This window comes from Humulus lupulus, chromosome 5 (genome assembly GCF_963169125.1).
Source record: "Humulus lupulus chromosome 5, drHumLupu1.1, whole genome shotgun sequence".
NCBI classification, from domain to species: Eukaryota; Viridiplantae; Streptophyta; class Magnoliopsida; order Rosales; family Cannabaceae; genus Humulus; species Humulus lupulus.
The window spans coordinates 30,475,384-30,502,360 of NC_084797.1; the positions used below are offsets into that span (position 1 = coordinate 30,475,384).

Below are 26,977 nucleotides of genomic sequence, written 5' to 3' on the forward strand. Positions count from 1 at the left end.
CCCGGACACTAAACGGGAGAGGCGAAGCCTTTTTGTCCATCCGCGAGCTCTGGTCACCTACCGTGAAAGACATCGATAATTCTGCTTCCCCGAGGACATCAATCTAAACGCCATCCGGAAATCTGGATAACACTAATGATTATAGCGTTACCGGGGATTTTAGGGTAACGGGATATGAATTATTGGTTTGAGGATATTGAGAATAGCGGGAATTGGAGAGCGTTAATTATAATTAACGAGATAGGCGGGAAATGACGATTTTACCCTTGGAAGCCTTTAAAGGGGTTTATTTGTCTTAGGGGCATTATGGTCTTTTGACCCTAAGGATATATATGACATGAAGGCTGTAGAAAATACAGAGTTAAAACAGAGCCATCCTCATCCTCTCTTCCTCTCTCTCCCGTACAAACTCTCCTCCATCTCTCTTCCAAATTTTGAGAGCCACTTTGGGGCTTTGAGCTAGGAAATCAAAGGTGGCAGCTAGGGGACTTGTTTCAACCATTAAAGGGGATTCAAAACAGGTTCCAAGGTGAGTTTTAGACTTTGATTTCAGGTGTTGCTCTGTTTTCGTTTTAGTTTTCAGCTCATGATTTTTGATGTAGAAAGTGGGAATCAAAGGGGGTTTTTGTGTTGGTTTGATTGGGGTTTGATGAGGGTGAGCTATGGGTGTTATTTGGGAGTTTAATTGTATGATTGGAGGAGGTTTGGAGTTGATTTGAGAGGCTGGTTTGAGAGGGAAAATGTAGGGTTGAATTTCTGGTGCGTGTGGCCGTGTTGCTGGTCTGGGCTGGGCGCTGCGGCGCAGCAGGGGTGCGCCGCGGCCCTTGGCATCTGGCAGAGGGAGAGCCCTCTCTGTTTGAGGGCGCGCCGCGGCGCAGTAGGGGAGGGCCGCGGCCCTTAAGGTCAATTTTTCCAAAAACATGTTTTTAGCTTGGGGATTCAAGCTTTAGGCCTCGGGGTTGTACCTAGTACCCGGTTAAGTGGGGGATTGATGTCCCGGAGGCTAGATATTGGTTTGGGAACCTGTGTTGATCATTTTTATTGATGATACCTTATATTTGGTTATGACTAGGTGACCGCTAAAGGATTAAAAGTTGATCGTTCTTAAGGGTCGTTCTTTTAATCGTTCTAGCTCGACATTGAGGTAAGAAAACTGCACCCTGTGTATATGTGACATGCGTGGTTATTATTGATGCATGTCAGTTGATTATTATGTATGACATGCATGGCTATTATGTCGCATGTCGGTTGATTATTGAGTATGACATGCGTGGTTATTATTGATGCATGTCGGTTGATTATTATAGATGACATGCATGGCTATTCTTGATGCATGTTGATTGACTATTAAACGTGACATGCATGACTGTTATTGGTGCATGTTGGATTGCTGGATATATTGCATATGATGTATGAGAAACATGTGATTGGGACATGCTTTATATACTGAGTATGATATCGTTCAGAGCTTGAGTCTCTGTGTTGATGCATGGCCTAATAGTACTAATACCTGTTTAGTAAGCATGCTAAATACCTCGTTTGTGGATATGGAATATGTGATACGTGATTGGTGGCATGTCTTACTAGTGAAAGACACTGACTAGTCAGGGACCGACTCTAAAGTCGAGAATCACTCATTGAATGGCTCTATGGCATTAATGCTAGACCGACCCTAAAGTCGAAGAACTTATAAGCGCTTGCCTGGTCTACGACCAGATGACTATAGCCAAGGTATATGACCCCGGTGACCGTTTGTCACATGGCTAAGGGACGTTGTCCATAGTTTCGACTCTAGAGTCGTGAGGAAGGTTATGTTCGTGACTAATCACCTTGCACCTGTCCTAATCAAATTTAAGGAAGAATCACTTATCGGTTAAGCCCTGGTGACCCTATCGTCACATGGCTAGAGAGAGCGATGCTCATTATTGTGACTTTTGGCTATTGTCACCTATTTGCTTGGACTGATAGTCCTGAATGGTTATTATGATCGTTGTTGATATTATATCATGCTTTACTGTGTTTTCTTGCTGGGCTTCGGCTCACGGGTGCTACGTGGTGCAGGTAAAGGCAAGAGGAAGCTGGGCCATCCTTGAGTTGGAGAGCTTGGGTGATGACGTGTACATATGCAGCTGCTCGTCCGCCACGGCCGAGGTTTAAAGTGGAACAAGGGTTGAACCCTGTTTTTCCGCTTAGAACAGCCTGTTGTAAATATTTTCTGTAATAAACTCTGAAATTATATTTTCGGGATCCCAGTGTATATATTAAACGTTCTAGTGAAACGTTACGTCTTAACCAAAATGTTTAATCCCTAAACCGCTAATCATACTTAGTTCACGATTTTGGCCAAATGACTCGATTAGCGAGTTTAGCACTGTTTACAAGGCACACCGTAACGGTCCCTGGAGTTGGGGTGTTACACAAACTGTTAATCTATCGTGTGTTGTCACTGATTGGATAAATGCCATGAAATGCTGAATTCCTGGTTGTGCATTGTGGAATATTTGATAAATGATGTTGAACTTGCTATGTTATCATGCTTTCTTGCTGGGCCTCGGCTCACGGGTGCTACATGGTGCAGGTAAAGGCAAGGGTAGGCTGAGTCAACCATGAGTTGGAGAGCTCTAGGGGCGAGATGTCCATTGTCAGCTGCTCGGTCGCCACGGTTGAGGAATTGTACAGGGACGGAAACCTAAAATGTATATTTTTCCATTAGAGTGGCTTGAATTATTTGTAACTCTTGGAATTGGTTGTAACTAAGACGTCTAAACCCTGTTTTGAGTTTCCATGTATTAAACTGTCATTTTTAATGAAAATAGCCTGTTTGTGACCAAAATCTTTTATTCCTAATCCGTTGATGACATTGAATTCACACTTTGTTTAAATGACTTGATTGGCAAGTCTTGCACTATTTTAAATACACAGTGTAACGGTCTTGGTTATCCAGGGCGTTACAATAACGGTATGTCTTCTTATCTTATCTACTGTCAATATCGGTCTAGTCCGATGTAACAAATATATCTGATCTTATCTACTTTGCTAATGTTCTGGAAAGAACATAACACTGTAATGTGTAAGTAGATCTTATCATAGATTGGCAAGTCAGTGTAAATCTTGTGCACTGACTAATCTTAGGACAACTTATTTTTTAACATATAATCATATTTATATTTCACTGTGATTACGTCACTATAAATATGATTAGCTATATGCTCGGGATTTAATAGAAGTTTATATTAAACAAATAATCATGAAAATAAAACATATGAGCAAAGTGATTGACTAAGACAAAAATAATTTCTATTCTTTTATTGATAATAAAATGAAATTACAATGAAATTGGGTTTTAATTAGGGCATAAAACCTCAACACTTACAAGCTCTGCTCAAATATGATTTTGTAACATTCTTATTGCAATCCATTTGAGGAAATAGAGCAAAAAAAAAAATCAAGTCAGACTCTAAATAACCTCACAGAATTGATCCAATCGATTGAGCTGAGTAAGTTGTATATTTATTTATATATAGATATATTATATGTAATGGACTAATTTTTATAACTATAAATATTAATTAATATTCATATAAATAGCTTAAAACATGCTTTGGACATCATTCATTTTATAATAGACTTTATTGAAAACGTGCATAGTATTCAGATTTGAGTTTAAAACTAAAATAATAATTTGCATGAATTATAAAATTGTCTTACAACCGAAAAACATAACTTAAAACATAAACATCAATCCTTAAAATATATATGGCGTTCCTTGATTGCTTCTCGTCCATGAGTCGCTCACATGATACACACACTTTTCTAGAAAATATCTCAGTTCACTATGCCACCAAAACACATTCATTTTTTGCCTGCATAGGAAAAAGTAAGGGTGATCTAAATGCTCAACAAGGAAGCAGACAACAACATAGCAACATTTCACAATCTCAGAACACATTAAAATCATAAACCATAGCATGAAACTTTCACCATCATATCCATAAACATACAACCACACATCAACTGCCAAATATCTTATCTTCTCAAATACTTGTGCCTGAAAACATTAGCATACGACATTCAACATAAACTCGGGAAAACAAAGCCCAACTTCCCTACCTTGGTGTGAGTGACCATGAGAGAAAAATGGAGCGAGAACTTTACGTCCAAAACCTTATAAACACCAAATAACCTCTATGAATATCCATCAAATAGTTAAACTCGACTCTTAAAATAACATCCAAAACCCTAGATCAAAAGTAGAAACATCTCTCAAAATACCATTTTTTGTATTCTAGCATAAATATAAAAATAATAAACAAAAAAACCCCCAAATAGTTACCTTTCTTATGGTGGCCGAAACCTCAATAAGGCCTCCTCTCTTGGTGTATTTCAAAAACCTTAACCACCAATGTTACCTCTTGAAACCCATAAAGATGAAAAGAATGAAAACCACTAATGGAGAAAGTTTACCTCTAAACCTTGCTTCTCCTTTCTCCTTTCCCATTTCTCTTTCTTTCTTTTTTTCTCTCTTTCCTTCTCAAATTTTTGCTCCTCTCCTATCCTCTCTATGTGTATTTCAGCCTAGGCCTTACACACTCTATTTATAGGCTCCAAAATTCTCCAACAAAATCTCCCTCAACTTCCATATAAAACCTAATTGATTCAAATATTTCCATTCACATGTAAATCAAACATAATCAAATCATATCTTCCTATGATCTTTTCCTAAATCCTGTATCTAGAAAAAATTCCTACTAAGTTCATTCCACCAAACCCTATCATCTATAGATTTTGAAATTTCCTATCCATCTCCTTTGTTTTTCAAAAATCATGTATAAAAGCTAAATTATGTCTAGGTTCATGTAACGCCCTGGTTACCCCAGAACAGTTACGGTGATCGGTGAACCGGAAATTTGACCCGCTACCCGAGTCATTTGGTTAAAAACGTGTTCTAAGTGCTATTAATAGGTTAAGGTGGAAAAACAATAAAGAGGAAATGATATATTTTATTAAGTATATAAATTTCTCATGAGCTATTCAAAACATTTACAAGTTGTTCATTATACAAAATGGCCACTACTATTTTAAAATATACAACCCCGCCGGCCTAAGCGGCAAAAATAGGGTAAACCCCCTAGTTCCTCTGAGAACTCCTTGGCAGTGATGGTCAAGCGGCCGCATATGTACACATCACCACCTAAGCTCTCCATTCAAGGCTGGATGAGCTTTTCTTTCCCTTTACCTGCACCACATAGCACCCATGAGCCAAGGCCCATCAAGAAAACACAATAAAGCATGATATAATATCAACAATGATCATAATAATCATTCAAGACTATCAATCCAAAACAGATAGGTGACAGTCGCAAGAGTCACTAATTTGGGGACAACTCCCTTCAGCCTTGTGACGATAGGGTCACCGGGGCTCAACAGGTAAGTAAACCTTTCGTTAGCTTAACCAGGATAGGTGCATGGTGACTGGTCACCAACATAACCTTCCTCATGACCATAGAGTCATAACCCTGGAACCTCGTTCCCTAGCCATGTGACAAGCAGTCACCTGGGCCTTATGCCCTGGCTCTCAGTAACTAGTCTTAGACTAGCCAAGCGCTTATAAGTTCATCGACCTTAGGGTCGGTCCAGTGTTAATGCCTTAGAGCCATTCAACACTGATATCGATTAGATCTAATCTTCATTCGGCCCTGCGTTCAGGACGCTTATGCCGTTTCTGACTCTTAGGTCAGTGTCCCTGACTAGTCAGTGCCATGTACAGATAATCAATATTCACTAGCATTTAATATGCAATCCATGTCCACATTTATCAATCAACATGCCTTAGTACAATCACGCATGTCACATATACACAGGGTTCAATTTTCTTACCTCAGGTTCGAGCGAGAAATACAATAAGGACGACCCTGAGAACGATCGATCTTTTGGTTCCTTAGCGGTTACCTAATCACAACCAATTATAACCTCCATTAATGAAAATCAACATAGATAGGGTCTTAACCTAAGCACCACTCTCGGGACCTCGAAACATGCCCACACGGTGAGTAGATTCGATCCCGAGCCTTAAGGATTGAAACCCCAAGTCAAAAACCCTTAAAAACACTCAAAACGAGACTTTGAAGGAACAGGGTAGCGCTACAGCGCTAATCCCTAGCGCCCCAACGCTATTGTCAGAACCTCCAACACGCCCAAATGCCCCCTGAGTAGCACTGTAGCGCCCTAGGGTGGGCGCTATAGCGCTACCTCCAGACCAGGAACCCCCTGAAATGACCTTCTTCATCTCCTTCGATTCCAACCTGATTCCAAAGCTTCCAAATCCTATTTTTGATGCCAAATGAACCCAAAAACCATTCCAACATACCCTAAACATTACAACCATAGGAACCTTAGCCAAAACTCCCAACAAAACCAAGATCTCAACCTAGAAATCACAACTGTAAACACAGAACTAAAACAGGGCAAACCAGGGAATTCTATGGTTAGAAACTTACCCAAAGCTCAGCTTATGATGCTCTTCAATGGAGGAACACACTCCCAAACTCCCAAGGCTTGCTTCCCAAGCTTGAATCCTCAAGAATGGTTCAAAAATCACAAAGAAAACTGAAGGAGAAAGAAGATACGGGAGAAGCTTCAAGTTACTCTGTTCTGCTCTCTTCTTTCACAGCCAAAATGGTTATATCTATCCTAGGGGTGAAATGACCATTATACCCCTAGGTCAATTTAAAGTTTCTAAAGGCTCCCAAGGGCAAAATTGGTATTTTCCACCTATCTCGTTAATCATAATTAACGCTCTCCAATTTCTGCTAATCTCAAACACCAATAATTCATATCCCGTTACCCATTAATTTCCGGTAACGCTCTAATCATTAAAATCACCCCGAGACTCGCCCCGAGCCCCGAACTTAAACCTGTTGTGACTAGACCGCTAATCAATAATCCAAGATCGTCTCATGCCGAATAGCTCGAACAAACCCACATTATAATGTGGTCTCAACATATATCCCCGACATGCATACAAATATACAATTATACCCTCAACGGGTCAAATTACCATCACACCCCGTAATTAAAATGCGGACCCACATGCATGCATTTAACATCATATTATAATATAATTCGCATATACATGTATATTATCATTTAATGGCATAATTAAACAAGTATGACCCTCCCGGCCTACTAACAATCTTGGTAATTCCATTTACCATTTTGATGACAAATAAAATATTTAAATTACTTTCTTAAAATGATTAACAAATCCCTTTAGAATCATAGACAATATTACCACATATCCTTACAAAAAATATTTATATTTTCCAAATGTAGTAACTTTTAAGATCCTTCCTCTTGATCTAAATCAAGACCATCACCATCATCTTTTCCTCTATGCCACACCCCCAAGGCTCTTTATCACACACACACACCACACACACATATTCACACAAAAAAGAAAAAAAATTACAACATTAAAATAAAATAGGAAAAATAAATAAACTAACAAATAAATAAATAAGTAAACAAATAAATAATTAAATATATAAAATGGATAAATAATAAATAAAACTAAATTAATAAAACAAACAAGAAATTCCAAGCTATGTGTACCAGATACTACATTATATATAATATATACTAATTTTCTTTTAAACCCATACAAAAATGAAAACCTTTTTTTTTAATATTGCCAAAATTTTGTAAATTGTTTGGGTTTGTCATCTTTAGATTGTTACCTAATAAAAACGAGAATCAAGTTCTAATACCAATTATTAGCCCAAGAGGGATGAATTAATTATGGACAATTTCCGGAAACTTTAAAACTTAACTTTTTTACTTTATGCAACATGACAATTCTAGCATCCAAGTAGGTAAACAATAATGAAATACTAATAAGAACACAAATATAAATGAGTTTAGGAATAAAGCAAGAAAACTCTCAATTTTACAAGCTTCAATGAAACTAGTCACCTACATTCTTGGTCTTCAAAGGCAACCAACATTGAGTTTATTATCGGATCAACATTGTGGACTTAATCAATCCCTTCTACTATTGAGGAACTTTTCACCAAGTTGTATCCTAAACCTTTCATATTAAACTTTCCCATAAGGCTCTATCTTACCACCTTACTCATAATGTTGTTCCTAAGGTATCAATCTTACCTAAATTGAGTTGTAACCAGTGCCAATCTCACCTCAATATAGGATGGAAGAGTATAAGAACACGTTGGCAAACTCGCTCTAAAGATATAAATACAATTTCAGATCCTAGAGAGATATGCACATAGTCAAATGAATAAATCAAAATTTGGCTCAAGTATGTGAAAAGTATTTTTGAAATATTTGAAATATATGTAGGCTTTAACACTTAAGAGAGGATGAATGAAATCTTGTCTATACAATGCTTAGAAAATGGCCTATGTATAGAGAAATCCCAAAACTAGCCCTTTAAGACTGTTATAAGGCTCTTTGGTTTGCATTGGGCGAGGCATTGATCAACTGATGTACTAGCCGTTGACTGCCATTGGAGACACACTCACTGGGGAAATTGGACGCCATGTTGGTCGACCAGCATGTGTAATTTTTGCACATTTTAGCCACTTGCATTTTTACTTCAAAAAATGTGTTTCTAACTTTATTTTTATGTTTTGAAAAATACATTTTGATTCCTAGTCTATTGCAAAACATATAACATTGTTTTTCTTTGAAAAATAATTTTGTTTATATTTTTTTAAATAATTTTTAATAAAAAAATTATTGGAACAATAAATGATTAAATCATGAATGATACATGCAAATCAATTTACAAAACTAAAATGAATATTTAAACCTTAATTATACTAGCCTTAAATTCTTTGATGTTCCCTTCAAGATTTAGTCTTCAAATCATTTCTTCATTTTTATGCAAACTTGAATCTATCTTGTTCTTGTTATGCTTGACTGTTTCTTGAGCTTTAAGATATACTTTTTACCTACTAGTAAACTTAACATAAATCAATGCTTATTAACTTCAAAATAAGAGTAACTAAGATTAAGACTCGAATAGCCAACATGTTCTTAATTAAAATTGTAGCAATAACACCATTCGGCTAAAAAGTTACAAATACATTATTTTTGTAAAAAAGTTAAAAGAATTATTTCACATAATTTCCATCCAAAAAATCAAATTCAAGTGTCATCTCGCAATTTTCATCCCCAACATTGAATTAAAAAACAAAATTAAAGAAAATAATAGAAAAACCTAATAATTTTCATATGTATCATGTAATTCACCACAATATATTTCTAATGCAAGGACTAACTATGATTTCTTTTGGCTGGGCTGGGCTGTGTTTTATTTACAAAAATACCGTTGACATTGACAGAATTTGTATAGCAGCCCAATACTACAACGACCCACTCAAAAACCAACTAGGGCTTCTAATATATATATAAATATATATATGTATTTATTCGTTAGGGTTTTACTCGGCCGTCTGTGTTCTTCGCCATTATTTCCTTCGCCTTTGCCACTGGTTTCTGGTTGCAGAAGCAAAATTGTAAGAGGTATTGGCAATTGGTTATTTGTCTTATTTCAATATTCAGATATCAATTAGAATTTGTTAATTGGGTTTCGATCGTCAATTTTTTGGGCTTTTGATATAATTGAAATGCTTACCTTTGAGGATTGTGATGGTGTTCATGGTTTTTGAGGTGGTTTCTATTCTTAATTCCAATGTTCATTTCCCACATTTTTGTTTCTGAAACTTGAGATGTGTCTTCTTTTGAACATCTAAAGGACCCCTTTATGGTGTTCATGGTTTTTAAGGTGGTATCTATTCTTAATTACAATACCCATTTCCCACATATTTGTTTCTGAAACTTGATATGTGTCTTTTTTTCTAATATTTAAAGCATTCCTTTATGGTTTCTGCTGTAATTTTTAGAGTCTCCTGGATTAGTTAGGTAGGCGTTGCTTTTATTGTCGTAATAGTCTTGCATTGTCGCTTATCTTTTGAAAATACGCTTCCTTGTATTATATTATGAATTCAAATATTGCATATGATCAGTTTCAGGTCGCAGAAGTAAAATCGTAATAGGTACTTTCGATTTTGCTTCTGCAAACAGAACCTTATTGTTTAGCAAATTTTTGTTCAATGATAAGCTGAAATGAATTGATGGGAGTTGTTAGTAATTATAGCTTGATTGTATTGATCAAGGTAATGGCTCCTAAGCAGCCCAATACGGGCCTCTTTGTGGGTTTGAACAGAGGACATGTTGTGACCAAGAAGGAATTAGCTCCAAGGCCCTCTGACCGCAAAGGGGTAAGTCTATTATGTGTTATGCACAGTATGCTTATGTCTAGATTGTTAATGTTTTGAGGCCTTAACGTGTGAATCTTGATTTTACATTTCATATGATGCCAGTAAAATTATGTCAAGAGTATTTTTCAATTGGTTTTGTTTTCTGGTGTAGAAAACCAGTAAGAGGGTACATTTCGTCAGAAACTTGATTAGGGAAGTCGCTGGATTTGCACCATATGAGAAGAGGATTACTGAGCTTCTGAAAGTTGGAAAGGACAAGCGTGCTCTGAAAGTGGCTAAGAGGAAGCTTGGAACCCACAAGAGGGCGAAGAAGAAGCGTGAGGAGATGTCCAATGTTCTCCGCAAGATGAGGTAATTCCGAATGAACTTGATTAGTAGAATAATTGTGATTCTTCAATTGAGTAAGTTTATGATCTTCAAATAATCATTACACTAATAATATAATTCTGTTGTGGTTTTTCATCAAGTCATGTCAAGGGTTGTTAATGTTTTTTTTTGTGTTGGCTTCCCAAAACTTGAATTTGTAACATGATTCAATTGTGCATTATGTAGAGTACGGATTGATTGTGGTTTTAATTCCTGTCATATTTTCTCTTGCGATTTGCTTGCAGAGCTGGTGGAGGTGCTGAGAAGAAGAAATGAGAATTATTTTTCTGGTTGTATTTGTGTTAGCCTTAGAATCCAAGTTCCTTTGAGATTTTGATCTGAGACGAGACTTCATTTCAAATATTTGTTTGTTAAAGCGACATTAACTCTGGAAATTATGAAATGTGGCCTTTATTTTTGGTTTTATGATAGCGCTTTTTTTTTTGACAATTATGTGTGGCCAAGTTTGGTCTTTACATGTTCTAGTTTTGAATTTAGACAATGTCTTTACAATTATCAATTGTGTCTCTAGTTAATGAATCTTGCGACGTTAGTTCAACTACTATAATATTCAAAAGTTCAAAATGTGTCAGGCGGGATGTTACTCAAATTCGCGTTGTGGGTTAAAAGTTTATCTACAATATTCAAATGAGCCAGTTTTAAACTATCATTGAGTAATTTTTAGAGCTTGTACGATGATATATAGTGTGGATAAAGTTTACCAAATCTTCGTATTATTGGACTAGAGAAACAGTTCCAATCAACATTGTAAAGCATGTTTGAAGCCGTTACATCACATTCATTTAAATCAAAACTATAATAGATATTTGGACAATATAAATGTAACCACAAATCTGCGATTTTTTTAATTAAGGATTTTCTAATGCTTGAAACCAAGCCAGGAGGCTGAAAGTCCAAGTTAAAATAGCACATATAATTATTATGTTTTGAAAAAATTGAAAATATTATTTTACTTACCTACCTGATTATCCTTCCTACCATTGCTTTTAGTTGACTGGTAGTTTTGAAACTCTCAATACCCTTACCATGAACTTCCCCACACATCTAATGGTCTCAGTCATGGAGAATCCCAAACTAACATTCCCAGAAGCCCAGGAAGAGGATGATGACCAAAATTCACGCACTTCCACAGAAATCTGTACTCATCTTCATGCCGAGACTGAATCTCTTCACCTATCTAAGTCGTTGGCCAAGGAAGAAAGTCTGACTCTTCTCCAGAATGAAAGAAATGTGGCAGTCACTCGCTATTCAAATTCAATCAAACTCATTGCTGAACTTTCCAGCGAAAGGGGTTCTCTCCAGAAGAGAATTCAAGAGTTCGAAGCTTCCACAAGAGAGAAGGAAGCTGATTTTGCAATAAGAATGGAAGAAGAAGTGAGTGAAAGAAAAAAACTTGAAAAGGAAGTTGAAATTTTCAGGGAGAGAATTGAAGACATGGAAATGAAGAGAGAGCAAAGCAATGAGATTTTGTCTAAATGCTTGGAGTCTCTTCCATCAGCAAATGTGAGCTTGGAAAGGATCATAAAAAATGTGGCTGTAGAAAAAACTGATGATGATGATGATGATGGCAAGTTCATTAAAGGCATAGAAAAGAGTGATTCAATGCGTTTGGAATGGGAATTGACTGAAGAGCTATTGGTAGTTACAAGACTTGCTTCTGAGGCTGAAGAGAAGGTGAATGAGTACAAAGAATTGAGGAAGAAGGAGAAGAGGGAGTTGGAGAATAGTGTGGTGAGTTTGACAGAGGAGAATAGAGATATCAACAGTTTGCTGAGAGCAGCCTTGTTGGAGAAGGAAGCTGTGGAGAAGAGGTTGAAGGTGAATAGCGAGCAGAAGAGAGTTGCCCTTTTGCAGATTGCGGAGCGAGGTTTGCAGAGAGTTGGTTTTGGGTTTATGATGGGAAGTGGTAACACTGAGCAATCACTAGAGAGTTTTTCAGGAACCAAGTCAGATAGCAGTGAGTGTGAAGAGGAGGTAGTAAGCCTGGTATGTATGTACTAAGATTACCTTACTTTAGTTGATTAAGAATGGCCAACACCAGTTTCATTATTAGCCTGAAACTGGAACTAGATGATTGGCCTTTGAGAATTGGACAAATGTTAAAACTATCTAATTACTGTCATTTTGAAATTTTCTTATTAGGCATCAACTGTGGAGAGGATAATGAAGAATTTACGGCTTGAGATAACTAAGTTGAGGCGTTCTTTGGAAGAATCCAGGTATACCCTTTACCATTCAATTACTAAAGAGAAAACCACAACATTTTTAAAAACAATTCTATCTGTTCACATCTTTCTATGCCCCTTGGAGTTTCTTTTTGGTGTTTTCTATTACTTAACATCAGCACTATGCCCAGGTCAGACACCGAGCGATTGCAGAGTCTTACAGAGAAACAAGCTCAAACTATTGAAGAAAACAAGTTATACATCAAGGAGTTAGAGGAAAGAGAGAGGGTGTTGACTCAAAATGTAGTTTCTTGATTGGTTAAAATTTGTTATGGGTTTTTGCTCTACAATCATAAAACATGCACTTTTCTATACTAACTTGTTTCTCATTTTCTATGGCTGGAATAAAAAGGTTGAGGAATTCCTGTTGGAAATTAAGGAAACAGAAGCAGAGGTAGCTAGATGGAGAGAAGCTTGTGAATTAGAAGTTGAAGCTGGGAAAGCTGAGATTCAAGAACGCGACAAAGTGGTAAAATTTCATTCCTTTCAGTTTGATGCTTTCTTTCCAGGTATATAGTATTTTCAGAATTTATCTTTTCAAGTTCATCAGTCATAGAGAATCACTGAGATTAATTGTCTTAAACTATGGCATTAGATTGGCATTCTGAAACAAGAATTAGAAAAAACAAAGGGTGCTTTGGACATATCAAGTGGCAAACTAAAGCTGAAAGAAGAACTTGCTGCTGCAGCCATGGCTGCACAGGCTGCAGCAGAGAAGTCCTTACAGCTAGCTGACAGCAGGGCTGCAGGGTTCCGTGAGAGGATAGAGGACTTATCCAGGCAATTAGAAGAAGCAGAAACTCGAGAGCGACATAATCGTAGGGTGAGACATATATGTTGGCCATGGCGAGTCCTCAAAACCAATGCAACTAACAATGTAAATAATAGAGTGCGAGATGTTCGACGCATGATACCAGAAATGCAAGCATTTCTTCATTAAAATGTTAAATTCATATTGAATTTATTTCATATCGAGATCTTCATATGTTTAGCTACCTTCTCTTCTTTTATTTATTTGTTCATTATTCATTTTTACCATTCTCTCATTCTCCTGTTAGTAACACAATTGCTTTAATAGTAATTACCTCTACTAGAAAAAGGGAATCAATACAAAAATTTACTGCATGATAAACTCTTGGGCGAACTGAACATATAATGCATTAGATACATAAAAAATGTATAATTAGTTCAAACCAATTTTGCAAACACAGATTATACAATAAGTACATAGAGCAAAATACATATACATTTATGTTGATCTAATAAACTGATCAAAAGGCAAAATACATACTTTTCTTACATTCTCTTTTCAACTGATTAATCAAAAAGCTTTCCAAGTTCTTCTTTCATAATGACCTTGATCTACATTAAAACAAAAACAAACGTCAACTTAATACAAATACATATTTAAATAAATTCTAACAATTTTAAAGCAATTATAACAATCTAAACAAAATTTTACGAGTACATAAAAAGAACCTGCTTAGCTGAAAGTCCAATATCTTTCAAGTCATCAAGCTGAAACAAAATATTAGCATATTAGTTACCGCATCGAATTCTTTTATTTGTATTATATATACACGTGTGTACATTATAATTGCACAATTGAAGGGCTTACACTCTTGAACGGCTCTGGAGACTCTTCACGAAGTTCAAGAATATATGTTGATCGTTTCTCTCCAATCCCCTAAAAAAATATATACATTTATGTAAATTATTATTAGAATGAACAAAAAAATAATAAATATATATATAAATATATAAATAAAAGAGCACACAGCAATAACCGTTACCTTAAATCTTTTCAATTCCTCCCTGTTGATAAGAAAAAGCACAAGGAAAAAAAAAACATATTAGTTATAACATTATTGTATTACTATTGTTGGTAATTATCGATTAAAATTATATATGTGTAGTTAGAAATTTAGTTCGAATGCTTACTTGTCAGCTGTATTTAAAATTCTTAAACATTCTTGAACAACAGAATTCTGCATAACAAAACAACATTAAACTAAAGGAGATATACTTTAACAAAATAACTAAATTCTGCCTAAAAAAATACAAAGTAGATCAGATTACCTTCACTTCAGAATTGTGCACGCTAAGTGTTTGCCACGGGCTATTGAAGTTTTTGACATCCTTTGTACTCTGTTCAATAAGTGGAGTTTTTGGCTCCGCAACCTCAGATGGGACTAGAGCACAAGATATAGTATCGTTTGTTTCTATTGTCTTCGCAGAAAATGGAGTTCCAGAACATAATGCCTTTAGATTATTTGATAGTTCCCGTAATCTTGCACTTATAGGTGGTGATTTATCCTGATCAACCATTGAAATATTATTTTCTCTTTCAACGTCTTGATCTGCAACAATGAATGAAATAACTGAAATCACATAAATTAACATATTAATAGGAACTCTCAACTAAGATTCACATCATATAATCAAACCTTCTTTGACAAGTGATAAAGATAGTGTGTTTGTGCTGCCCTGAACATAGTGACTAACGTCTTCTGGTTGACCCTCACCATGCTCAGCAACCCCCTAGATAAGCAAGCCACAAGGTCATTTGTCTTCTGCCATGAACACTATGACTTTCATTCCTTTTGTTCAGCAGTTTTTTTCTTACCTTTTCTAATGCAGTCAATTGCACAAGTTGAAATTCGGTTGATTGATTAGCCTGCATAAAAAACCAGTTCAACTGAGTAAAAGAACTTCCAAGTATAGTCTATCATTTACACCTAAGAAAACAATTTTTCGAAAGTGTTATATTTGTTGCAAAATATCCATTACCTTTTCCCCCATAGAAGTAGGTTCTATACACTCAAGAGCAGCTGGAAATGAATTATCCTGCAACAAATATTATCTCAGTGACACCTTTTAAATTAAGGTACCATAATATAAAGAACATTTAGAAGTATATATCCAATTACATTTCCTAAATACAGGCTCATATCCTCGACATTTGCAACAGGCTTGCCCTGAGAAAAGAGACAGCAGTGTTGCTGGATTATGCTATTGGAATTAAATTAAACCCAAAAAATAAAAATGTGACTTCACCTCTTCCTCTTCTTTGGTCTCAATACTTGTAACACTATCCAACACTGAATTTTCCTGCATTAATATTTCACTAAGTCAGGAAATAAAAACAAACTTTGCCACTTTTTATTAGAACTTGAATAACAAAAAATTTAATACCTTATCAGACAGAGTCAATTGAATTGCTTCGTCAAAAAGTTTCCTTCAAACAAAAGATTAACTTTTCTAAATATGGATATCAATCTTATAAAAAAAGAAGGAAAAAAAAATTTATTTGAAACTGAAATAAATTTTTGACATACCTTCCCTTCACAGCAACGGACTTACCACCATTTGCTTTCTTTTCAGAGAGTGGCACTCTGGAGCTAGGTTGTTTCTTTGTTGTAGCATAAACAGTCTTAGGTATCTGGCTTTTCTTCGATGAAAACATTACTGATTTTGTTAAGCTATGAACTTTCTTGGTTGAGTCTACAACAGCTCTATTGATCTTTTGACAAGAGCGAGAAGCCAACTTCACCATGGATATGGAATCTTGGCAAAATGTGGGGTTCTACATATATATTTTCAAAACAAAAGAAAAAATATAAATAATGTGAATATTGCACATGCTTATTTAAACAGCTTTATATCACAATAATTTTTAATTATTTATTTTAAAAGAAAGACTCACCAAACAAGTGATCATCAAAACTTTGTTAACCCCTCCTAGAGAATCTTGCAGTATTCGTGTTAGCTTGCTTTCACGATAAGGTACATGACTTTCATTGGCACTCAATGCATGTAGAACATTTGAAAAAGCATATATAGATTGGTTAATCTTACTCTGCTCAACAAGATTAAGGCCATCATTGCCCTTTTTTCGAACATCCTCATAAGCTGAAAAAACAAATTCAACCAAGACAAACTTTAGTTTATCCAATAAAGCATCAGAAAAAATATTCCAAAAAAATGCAAGAAACTGTGTGATGTGGTTTAAAGACACTACCAGCTAACTCAACAAAATTCATCTTGCACGTTTGAAGAGTATCTAGATTGTCATGGGGAGATGATACATGCACTATCAAACCCTTGTGGCCTCTACGAGGAAGTTCAGATGCCATCTTTTGTGTTGGTTTACGCGAACTGAAACCAACATATAATTTTTGAAAATCTGAAATTGATTTCAAGGGTATCTGAAAATTGGATAACATAAAACGCCAAAAAGAAAAATGTAAGAAGGATGGTACTATCATATTTTATAACCCAACAAAAAATTACACCAAATAACTTACCCTAGAAAGGCCCTTGAGTTGAATTTTTCCTTGCTTATCTTCCAATACAAAAACTGCTGACTGCTTTGAATCCAAAAGATCACAAACACGATCCTGTTGAACCTCATAGAATGATAAAGCTACTGAATTACCATTTAACTCTGCCATTGAAAGAAATTCGTTCACAGCAAGTGCTGCCAATCCAGGCTTATCACAAGAACCCTTCAAAATGCAATGGTGTTGTCAGTAAAAGTACATTTGACTCCAAAGGAAAACAATAGTAATTTGTAAATAAAATTAGTCATAGTCACATGAACCCACCTGAATCACAGAAGTCTTTCCTGTGTTTTTTGCTCCATAGGCAATCACAGTAGCATTGCAACCACTAAAAACTCCTGAAATTAGAGGTTTTACTTCCCGTGAAAAAATTAGCTCGTTATCTTCATTTTGCTCATAACAATAGTCCAATTCGTAGGAATCTTTACGGCTGCAGTGGCCAAAAAACAACAATTTTTTGTTAAATAAAATATAAACTAACCATATTTTGAAAGCTCTATATCTATCGATGGGAAAAAAAGAAGCAGCAAAATTCTAAAACTAATTCCTATTCAATTTTTTCTAATTTTCTCGGAAACCAAACAAAACGATAAGTTTCTCATTGTAATTATGAATTTACAACAAATCAAAAGCAAAATTCAAGAGTACCTTGCTAATTGATCTCCGAAATAAATGGTGACAGTGTCCGAAGCCTCTCCGTTGGGCTTTTTCACCGAGATCCAAGAAATGCCGCTAGATAATTCAGCTTCCTGATCTGTTAAGCCCCTGAGTTTGGCTACAACTCGAACCTTTTTTGATGGGTTAAAACCCATAGTAGTGTTGATGGAGGGTTCGATGAGATTGGAGGAAGAAAATAAAGCCAGGAGAAGCTTAGAGCTCAGATGTTTGAGTTGTTGAAGCCAAGAAGTTTCAAATTTCAGTTATAAAGATTTCAATGGAGAGAATTCTTGCAGAGTACGATTGATAATTCCATAGAGATTGAGAAGTTTCGACTCTAATTTTTGAGAGGGTAAGTAGCCGTTAGGGCTTTGAGAGGGATTTTCAAATTTTTCTTTCCTTACCTGACGCTCCATGAAAGGGAAGTAAATGTTAATGGGCCAGGCCCAGCCCAAAATCGTCCCAATAAACTCATCCAATGTTGTCCTAATTCACAGGCTCTCTATGAACCACATGGCAGAACAGAATTAATAAACAAATCAACTGCAATAATAGAATTAATAAACATAAATAAAAATAAAATAACGTAAATTATTATCATATGATATTTATATTTTTTTTCATAAGAAATTAGGAGAATTTTTTTATTTAATTTTTTTCTTTTATGTGAGCTTTATTACATGGGAAATTTTACTTTCTTCTTTGCCTAACGGTGTATCCTAATTAATTAAAAAAAATCAGCTACTATTCACTTTTCCATTTGATGCTATTGATTTTCCAGCTTCCCAAAATACTCATTCCATTATCTTTGTATCACATCTCTTTTCTTTCTCTCTCTTCTCTCTCTCTCTCACGAAACTTAGGGTCTCCCTCACCCAAACCCACGGTTTGCACTAGAATACCACAATCACAGTCACATTTTGTTGTAAAATCGTTAAAAGTCATCTCCATTATGGCTATAAATATCCCAATATCACATGTAACATCCATTTTTTGGATTTTGGAGGAGAAAACTATGGGTAAGAAGATTGTTCATTTTTTTGTGTTGGGTATTCTTTATTTACTTTTTTTTTGTTGCTATTTCGAACAAATCTAAGTATAGGTTGGTGTGTTTTTTTGGTTTGTTTGAGAGATTGCTTGATCTGAGATTTTCTGGGTTTTTTCTGCGTTTCTGCAACTTTTTTGCTCGATAGGGGCTCGATAAGATGTAAATGACAAATTATGTTATGGAGCTCGATAGGTGCTTAATTGTGGCTCGATAAGTATACTTATGTTATCTCGATAGTAGCTCGATATATATTTATTTGCTCGATAGGGTTCGATTAGAACATAGAATTTTTGGTTTAGTAGTTTCTCGATAGCTACTTGATGATTGCTCGATAGGAGCTCGATGAAAATACTTGGTCAGGGGTCGGGGTGGGTGAATTTTTCTTGTTGTATTTCTTGCTCGATGTGGGCTCGATATAAGCTTGATAACTTTTCGATATAGGCTCGATAGGATTCTTTGTTAAACCTGAAAAAAAAAATTACAATTTTTTTGACAATTCCTTATTTTTTTTCATCACAGGTTCCATTGTTTACGTTTTTGTATCTTACAATGGTGTTTGAGAAATGGATGGGAGGAAGTGGATTTTCAAGGATGCTCAATGTACAGTGATACTGATGGAGAATGATGTAACGTACTTGCAACTTCTTGACATATTCACAAGGTACTTCATGTTGATAAAGAGTTGTATGAGTTGAAATTGGAGGTACCTTACACATGCGCCGACCAACCAATTACACTTGTTCATGTTGAAAGTGATCTTGATGTCGTGCACTCTTAAGAATAACATCGCAAGAAAAGATTACCTTGTGTGTCCCTCATGTTAAGAAGATTGTCATTGCAGATCCATCTACCACTCCCAGTCCCACTGTTAACAAAATTCATAGTGAGGTAGGCATTTTTGTTCCAAAAAGAGATCATATGGGTATTGTTGATGTTGATATCCCAACTGGTAGGGCTGTTCATCAAACCGCCCAAACCGCCCGCACCGCACCACACCGCAAAAAAAATGTGGTTTGAAATTCTTCGCGGTGCGGTCGCGGTTTGAATTTTCACTAAACCGCGCGGTGCGGTGCGGTTTGCGGTTTTGAATTATTAAAATGCGGTTCAAACCGCACCGCACCGCATATTATAAAAATACTATTTTTTTATATTTATTTAAGTCTAATATGTTAAAGCCCAACCCAAAGCCCACTAATTCTATTGCTGAAAGTATTTTAGTTGTATCTTTCATATTGATGTTGGAATTTAATTAGTCTCAAGTTTGTTCTATGTTGTTTTAGGTGTGTTGCTGAAACTTTATTAAGATTATTGACTTATAGTTGTTGTTGTTGTAACTTTATTAGTCTCAAGTTTGTTGTATTTTCTTAGGTGTTTTGTTGAGCCATTATTAAGATTATTGTATTGTTGAAAGTTTTCTTATTTTTTATTTTCAAGCTTTAGGTGTTGCTGAAATATTAATATGATTATTTATGATAGTTTAATTATTTGGCGGTAGTCCAAACCACCCAAACCGCACCATTTTTTTGCGGTGCGGTTTCTGCGATTTTTTAGTTTCGCGGTGCGGGTGCGGTTTGGAAAATTAGAAAAACCGCATGCGCGGGTTGGTTTGAAAAAATGGTCAAAAACCGCACCACCCGCACCGCGTATAGCCCTACCAACTGGAGGTCCTATTGGTTTCCTGAAGGACAACCTGTATGAGTATGATCCCTATGTGAACGACAATCCAATTGCTGAATTTGATGAAGACAATGATGAGGGATCAAGGGACGATTCAGAGGCAGATTATAGTGCAGAAGTGTCGATTGATGGGTTTGATGATTTACAAGTCAAACAGGTACAAAAATAGTCAGTACCTCATATTGTACGGGCACACCTACCAAGTCAAGGACACCAAACACCTGGCACAAGCTCTAGTCGTCCTACTGAAACAGAAGATAACAGTACAGGGAAAGTTCCAATATTTTCAACAGAAGATCACACAAGATTGAGTGCTCCCATGTTTACGAAATAAGATATTATGGCCTCTGGTCGATCATAGACCTCATCATCCGGTGCACCACTGGGAGAAATACATCTTGGGAAGACTTTTGACGACAAGATGAATTTGAAAACCAAATCGGCTCTCTTCACAATGAAGAATAATTTTGAGTTTGTGGTGAATAAGTCTGGTACTGATGTGTGGTATATCACTTACAAAGATCCTTATTGTGGTTGGAAATTAATGGGACAAAAAACTAGCGCGGTCTTCCATGTTTGAGATCATTGTTTACAATAGTGTACATACGTGCTCACTAGAAGTATGATAGAAAGACCACCATTAAGCAACACCTTAGATCGTTGGGAACCTTATCAAGAACAAATATGCTACTGATGACACTAGCTACATGGAAAACAACATAAAGGAGGATATGAATAAATCTTTTGGGATCGATATGAGTTATATGAAGGCATGGATATGTCAAGAGAAGGCGCTCATGTATGTTAGGGGGATACCTAAAGACTCCTACTCCAAGCTACCTTCTTACTTGCACATGTTGCAGCAAAAGAATTCAGGTACAATAACCGATTTTTCACAAATGATGATCGCTTTCTCTATTGCTTCTTCTCACTTGGATTTTGTACAAGAGGATTTAGATCATGTCGTCCTGTGATATGTGTGGATGACACTTTCTTGAAGATGAGGTATGGTGCCACCCCCAAACTTAAAGTTTTGCTAGTCCTCAAGCAAAAGAAAAAATAAAACACACATTTTTTTATTGGTGATATAAAAATGATTTTCTCAAAAATTGCACAATGAAAATAATTCTAAAAAATTATTATGAATAAAAGCTAAGCTTATGTAACTAATTAAATTGTCAATTTTGCTTTTAGAAAATAGGTTTTCATTTAAAATTATTTTCCACTTAAACTTATAGGAAATAAGAATGTTTTTGTTATGAAAAATGTAATTTTTGTTACAAGCAAAATTGACTCTATAATTAAAAACAAAGCTTAAAAATTATTCATATTTTTAAGAGAATTAAATTCAAACTCAATCAGGATTTTTATCATTGAAAATGAAAAATATCACCAAAATTTTTATTTTATTTTTTTTTTATAAAAATGAACAAATTAAAAAAAATTACAAAACAACAACATAAATTTTTTTTTTTTTTTCAAACAAACATGACTAACATAAATAAAACACAAAACATTAAAATTAATACAAAGTAAACATAAATAACATAAATAAAACACAAAACAAACACAATAAAACTTGATACCCCCAAACTTAATTTAAGCATTATCCTCAATGTGTCAAAATAGAAATATAAATTAAAATTGACAAGAGTGCAAAGTTTAGAATGGTCGTACCTCGATATTGTGCATTGCGAAGAGAGAACAAGATACAACCAACAAAAATTAAATCACACATAAAACAACAATACAAATAAAACACAAGTTATCAAGATCACACAGGAATCAAAGAGCATGGTAAACAGGGTCCTCAAGGAGTATCTCATCCACTTCATCAGTTTTTAATTCTAAAAATGGTTTTAATTTTTGTCCATTAACTTTAAATATATCACCATTTTTAGGATTTTCAATTTCAATAGCTCCATGTGGAAAAACAATACGAACTATGTAAGGACCGGACCACCTAGAGCGTAACTTTCCCGGGAATAAATGCAAACGAGAGTTGTATAAAAGGACTTTCTGACCTGGATAAAAATCTTTTCTCAAAATATTTTTATCATGGTAAAATTTCATGCGATCCTTATACTTTTTTGAATAGTCATATGCATCATTCCTAATTTCGTCTAGTTCATTTATTTGAAGTTTTCGTTTCTCACCTGCCTTGTCTAAAGAAAAGTTTAACTGCTTAATTGCCCAAAAGGCTCTATGTTCTAACTCAACAGGTAAATGGCACGCCTTCCCATACACAAGTCTGTAGGGTGACATGCCAATGGGCGTTTTGTACGCGGTACGATACGCCCATAATGCATCAGTGAGTCTTAAGGACCAATCTTTCCTAGTTGAATTCACAGTTTTTTCTAAAATGTGCTTAACTTCCCTATTAGACACTTCAACTTGACCACTAGTTTGTGGGTGATATGGTGTTGAGACTTTATGCGTAATGCCATATTGTTTCATCAAATGTTCAAATGGCCTATTACAAAAGTGTGTACCGTTATCACTAATTATAGCACGTGGTGAACCAAAACGGGAAAATATATTTTCTTTTAAAAACCGAAGCACAACTTTGTGGTCATTAGTGTGGCATGCAATAGCTTCAACCCATTTAGACACATAATCAACTCCAACAAGAATATAAAGATTACCAAAAGAGTTAGGAAATGGTCCCATAAAATCAATGCCCCAAACATCAAATATGTCAATAATAAGAATAGGATTTAAAGGCATCATATTTCTTTTAGTTAAACTTCCTAACTTTTGGCAACGTTCACAAGCTTTACAATAAACATATGTATCATGAAAGATAGTTGGCCAATAAAAACCACATTGTAAAACTTTAGCAGCTGTTTTCTTACCACTAAAATGTCCTCCACATGCTTGATCATGACAAAAAGATATGATTTTAGATTGATCACAATTTGGAATGCATCTTCTAATTATTTGATCAGGGCAGTATTTAAACAAGTAAGGATCATCCCAAATAAAAATTTTCACCTCAGAATAAAATTTTGATTTATCATGCTTAGACCAATGAGATGGTATTTCTTTAGTGACCAAATAATTAACAATATCAGCATACCAAGGCAAGGAAGAAACATGCATCAATTGTTCATCAGGAAAAGTTTCAGTAATAGGAGTGGAATCATGTATAGTTTCAACAACTAGTCTAGATAAATGATCAGCAACAATATTTTCAGATCCTTTTTTATCACGTATTTCTAAGTCAAATTCTTGTAAAAGCAGGATCCAACGGATCAAACGAGACTTAGCATCTTTTTTTGACAAGAGATATTTTAATGCAGCATGATCAGAATAAACAATAATTTTAGATCCTAACAAATAAGATCTAAATTTCTCCAATGCAAAAACAACAGCAAGCAATTTTTTTTCGGTTGTGGAATAATTTAATTGAGCATCATTTAAAGTTTTGCTAGCATAGTAAATTACATGAGGTATTTTTTCAAGTCCTTGTCCTAAGACAGCACCTATAGCATAATCAGAAGCATCACACATTATTTCAAAAGGTATTTTCCAATCAGGAGGTCGAATAATGGGTGCAGTAGTTAACAGATTTTTTAATTTTTCAAAGGCAACATGACAATTATTATCAAAGACAAAAGCATTTTCTTTTCCAAGTAAATGGCATAAAGGCCGAGAAATTTTGCTAAAGTCTTTTATAAATCTTCTATAAAAACCGGCATGGCCTAAAAATGATCTAATTTCTTTCACAGTTTTAGGTGGGGGAAGTTTTGAAATAAGATCAACTTTAGCTTTATCAACTTCTATTCCATCAGATGAGATTACATGACCTAAAACAATTCCTTTTTTAACCATAAAATGACATTTTTCCCAGTTAAGCACAAGGTTTTTCTCTTTGCAACGAATTAAAACAAGTGAAAGATGATGCAGACATTCATCAAAGGAAGAACCAAACACAGAAAAATCATCCATAAATACTTCAAGAAATCTTTCAACCATGTCAGAAAAAATCGAAATCATACACCTTTGAAAAGTCGCAGGTGCATTACATAATCCAAAAGGCATGCGACGATAGGCAAAAGTCCCAAAAGGGCATGTAAATGTAGTCTTTTCTTGATCTTCTGGGGCAATGGGGATTTGGTTATATCCCGAATACCCATCAAGAAAGCAATAATATGCATGGCCAGCTAATCGTTCAAGCATTTGATCAATGAAAGGTAATGGAAAATGGTCTTTTCTAGTAACATTATTCAGCTTTCTATAGTCTATGCACACTCTCCACCCCGTTTGTACTCTAGTAGGGATTAATTCATTTTTCTCATTTTCAACAACCGTGATCCCAGACTTCTTAGGCACAACTTGAACAGGACTAACCCATTGACTATCAGAAATAGGATAAATGATACCTACATCTAACAATTTTATGACCTCTTCTCTAACTACTTCTTTCATATTTGGATTTAATCTTCTTTGACATTCCCGAGAGGTTTTAGCATTCTCTTCTAGATGGATTCTATGCATACATATGGATGGGCTAATTCCTTTAATGTCTCCAATGGTCCAACCTATGGCTTCTTTATGTTTTCTAAGGACATCTAACAATTTATCTTCTTGTTCTTTATCTAAAGCAGATGCTATGATAACAGGTAAGGTTTCAGATTCTCCTAGAAAAGCATATTTTAAATTTTCTGGTAAAGGTTTAAGGTCTAACTTTGGAGACTCATAAATTGATTGAACATGATCTAAGGGTGAAAAAGGTTCAACTTTGGTTTCATTTAAGGGTATAGGCTCTAGCAAAGCATTCACATCATCATTAAAGTCATCAACATGCAAGTTCATACCAAAGTATTTTTCACAAAAATCAAGTAAGTCATTTCCATCATCTTCACAAATACTATCTATCATGTTAACTTCATGTACTTCTTCACACTCAACAGATTTAACCACATTAAATACATTCAATTCAACAGTCATATTTCCAAAAGATAATTTCAAAACACCATTACGACAATTTATGATTGCATTAGATGTAGCTAAGAATGGTCTACCTAAAATGATAGGAATTTGAGCATGCATATTTTCCACAGGTTGAGTATCAAGAACAATGAAGTCAACAGGAAAATAAAATTTATCAACTTTTATTAAAACATCCTCTATAATGCCTCTAGGAATTTTCACAGAACGATCGGCTAATTGAAGAGTTATAGAGGTAGGTTTTAGCTCACCAAGACCAAGTTGCTTATAAACAGAATAAGGCAATAAATTCACACTAGCACCCAAATCAAGTAAAGCTTTGTTAATAAAATGATCACCAATAATGCATGAAATTGTGGGACACCCAGGATCTTTATATTTAACAAGACTCTTATATTGAATAATGGAACTAGCTTGTTCAGTTAAAAATGCCTTTTTAGGAACATTAGTGTTTCTTTTAACAGTACAAAGATCCTTTAAAAATTTGGAGTAGGCAGGAATTTGTTTAATGGCATCTAAGAAAGGGATATTGATACTAACTTGTTTAAAAACTTCTAAGATGTCATTATATTGGCCGCCTTTTTTAATTGGAAGTAATCTTTGTGGGAATGGGGCTTTTGGAATGAAAGGATGGATTGGAATTTCTTTGTTTGATGAGTCATTGAGATTAGAACTAGAAGGCTGACTCTTTTCTTTTTCTTTTTCATTTTCAACCTCGGGTATGTAATCGGGTTTGACAATTTTCTTTCCAGACCTAAGAGTTGAAATTGATTTGACTTCTCCATTATGACTAGACTTTCCTATCTCATATTGACCTTTTGGATTAGGGATAGGTTGACTAGGGAATGTTCCTTTCTCTCTATCAGCTAAAGCAGTGGCGAGTTGTCCTACTTGTGTCTCGAGTTTGGTAATAGATTGAGATTGATTTTGTAGGATTTGTTGGGTGGATTGCATAAATTGTTGTAAAGTATCTTCTAAGGAAGGTTTTCTTTGTTGTGGATATGGTTGATTTTGTGGGGCATGAGCTTGGTTTTGTGTGTTGTATTGGTGCCCTTGATTCATTTGGGGTTGGTTTTGTCTCCATGAAAAGTTCGGATGGTTTCTCCAATTTGGATTGTAGGTGGACGAAAATGGGCTATCATTTGGTTTCCCATAAGAATGAAGAGCATTGGCCTCCTCAGAAAAGGCTTCTTGGTAGGAAGGGCATGATTGGGTATTATGGCAAGGACTAGAACATATAGAACAAACATCTTTTCTAGGTTGAATTGGAGAGTTTATAGTTTGGCTTATGGCTAAAGCTTCTACTTTTCTCGCTAATTTGTCTAAGGATGTTCTTAAGTCTAATTCTTCTTTTACTTCATACATTCCTCCTCTTTTTGGTGA

The 26,977-nt window shown here is 35.3% G+C and overlaps 3 protein-coding genes across 6 annotated transcripts; 2 read left to right on the forward strand and 1 right to left on the reverse strand.

Annotated features, from left to right (window-relative positions):
* The first annotated feature begins 9,406 nt into the window (after window positions 1–9,406).
* On the forward strand, window positions 9,407–11,186 carry LOC133834710 (large ribosomal subunit protein eL36y-like). 2 transcript variants are annotated; one of them, XM_062264410.1, is made up of 4 exons: window positions 9,407–9,546; window positions 10,200–10,304; window positions 10,456–10,655; window positions 10,916–11,186. In XM_062264410.1, exons 2-4 carry the CDS (start codon window positions 10,203–10,205, stop codon window positions 10,944–10,946), a joined length of 333 nt encoding a protein of 110 aa, XP_062120394.1. In that variant the 5' UTR covers window positions 9,407–9,546; window positions 10,200–10,202; the 3' UTR covers window positions 10,947–11,186. The 2 variants fall into 2 exon arrangements, with proteins under 2 accessions (XP_062120394.1, XP_062120393.1); XM_062264409.1 differs by having other exon boundaries at window positions 9,429–9,539.
* Window positions 11,187–11,503: 317 nt separating this feature from the next.
* On the forward strand, window positions 11,504–13,951 carry LOC133834709 (uncharacterized protein At3g49055-like). Of its 2 annotated transcripts, none has more exons than XM_062264408.1 (5): window positions 11,504–12,677; window positions 12,834–12,910; window positions 13,048–13,159; window positions 13,269–13,425; window positions 13,512–13,951. In XM_062264408.1, exons 1-5 carry the CDS (start codon window positions 11,718–11,720, stop codon window positions 13,649–13,651), a joined length of 1,446 nt encoding a protein of 481 aa, XP_062120392.1. In that variant the 5' UTR covers window positions 11,504–11,717; the 3' UTR covers window positions 13,652–13,951. The 2 variants fall into 2 exon arrangements, with proteins under 2 accessions (XP_062120392.1, XP_062120391.1); XM_062264407.1 differs by having other exon boundaries at window positions 11,602–12,677; window positions 13,269–13,385.
* Window positions 13,952–14,058: 107 nt separating this feature from the next.
* Window positions 14,059–18,293, reverse strand: LOC133834708 (kinesin-like protein KIN-10C). 2 transcript variants are annotated; one of them, XM_062264405.1, is made up of 18 exons: window positions 17,908–18,293; window positions 17,524–17,689; window positions 17,224–17,424; window positions 16,938–17,124; window positions 16,623–16,828; window positions 16,255–16,502; window positions 16,112–16,154; window positions 15,974–16,027; window positions 15,847–15,894; window positions 15,707–15,763; window positions 15,543–15,593; window positions 15,364–15,457; window positions 14,996–15,276; window positions 14,858–14,904; window positions 14,710–14,731; window positions 14,535–14,603; window positions 14,396–14,434; window positions 14,059–14,278 (listed from the first exon to the last, which is right to left on the reverse strand). In XM_062264405.1, exons 1-18 carry the CDS (start codon window positions 18,069–18,071, stop codon window positions 14,234–14,236), a joined length of 2,022 nt encoding a protein of 673 aa, XP_062120389.1. In that variant the 5' UTR covers window positions 18,072–18,293; the 3' UTR covers window positions 14,059–14,233. The 2 variants fall into 2 exon arrangements, with proteins under 2 accessions (XP_062120389.1, XP_062120390.1); XM_062264406.1 differs by lacking the exon at window positions 15,847–15,894.
* Between the last annotated feature and the right edge of the window lie 8,684 nt (window positions 18,294–26,977).

Excerpts from the sequence above, each read along its gene's own strand:
- LOC133834710 (XM_062264409.1), top strand. The coding sequence starts at position 9,444 with ATGTATTTATTCGTTAGGGTTTTACTCGGCCGTCTGTGTTCTTCGCCA. Across the intron at positions 10,305-10,455 it reads GGCCCTCTGACCGCAAAGGG|AAAACCAGTAAGAGGGTACA; the intron begins GTAAGTCTATTA and ends TTTCTGGTGTAG. Across the intron at positions 10,656-10,915 it reads AATGTTCTCCGCAAGATGAG|AGCTGGTGGAGGTGCTGAGA; the intron begins GTAATTCCGAAT and ends ATTTGCTTGCAG.
- LOC133834709 (XM_062264407.1), top strand. The coding sequence starts at position 11,718 with ATGAACTTCCCCACACATCTAATGGTCTCAGTCATGGAGAATCCCAAA. Across the intron at positions 12,678-12,833 it reads AAGAGGAGGTAGTAAGCCTG|GCATCAACTGTGGAGAGGAT; the intron begins GTATGTATGTAC and ends TTTTCTTATTAG. Across the intron at positions 12,911-13,047 it reads CGTTCTTTGGAAGAATCCAG|GTCAGACACCGAGCGATTGC; the intron begins GTATACCCTTTA and ends CACTATGCCCAG.
- LOC133834708 (XM_062264405.1), bottom strand. The coding sequence starts at position 18,071 with ATGGGTTTTAACCCATCAAAAAAGGTTCGAGTTGTAGCCAAACTCAGG. Across the intron at positions 15,594-15,706 it reads CTACTTCTATGGGGGAAAAG|GCTAATCAATCAACCGAATT; the intron begins GTAATGGATATT and ends TTTTTTATGCAG. Across the intron at positions 14,279-14,395 it reads TTGGACTTTCAGCTAAGCAG|ATCAAGGTCATTATGAAAGA; the intron begins GTTCTTTTTATG and ends GTTTTAATGTAG.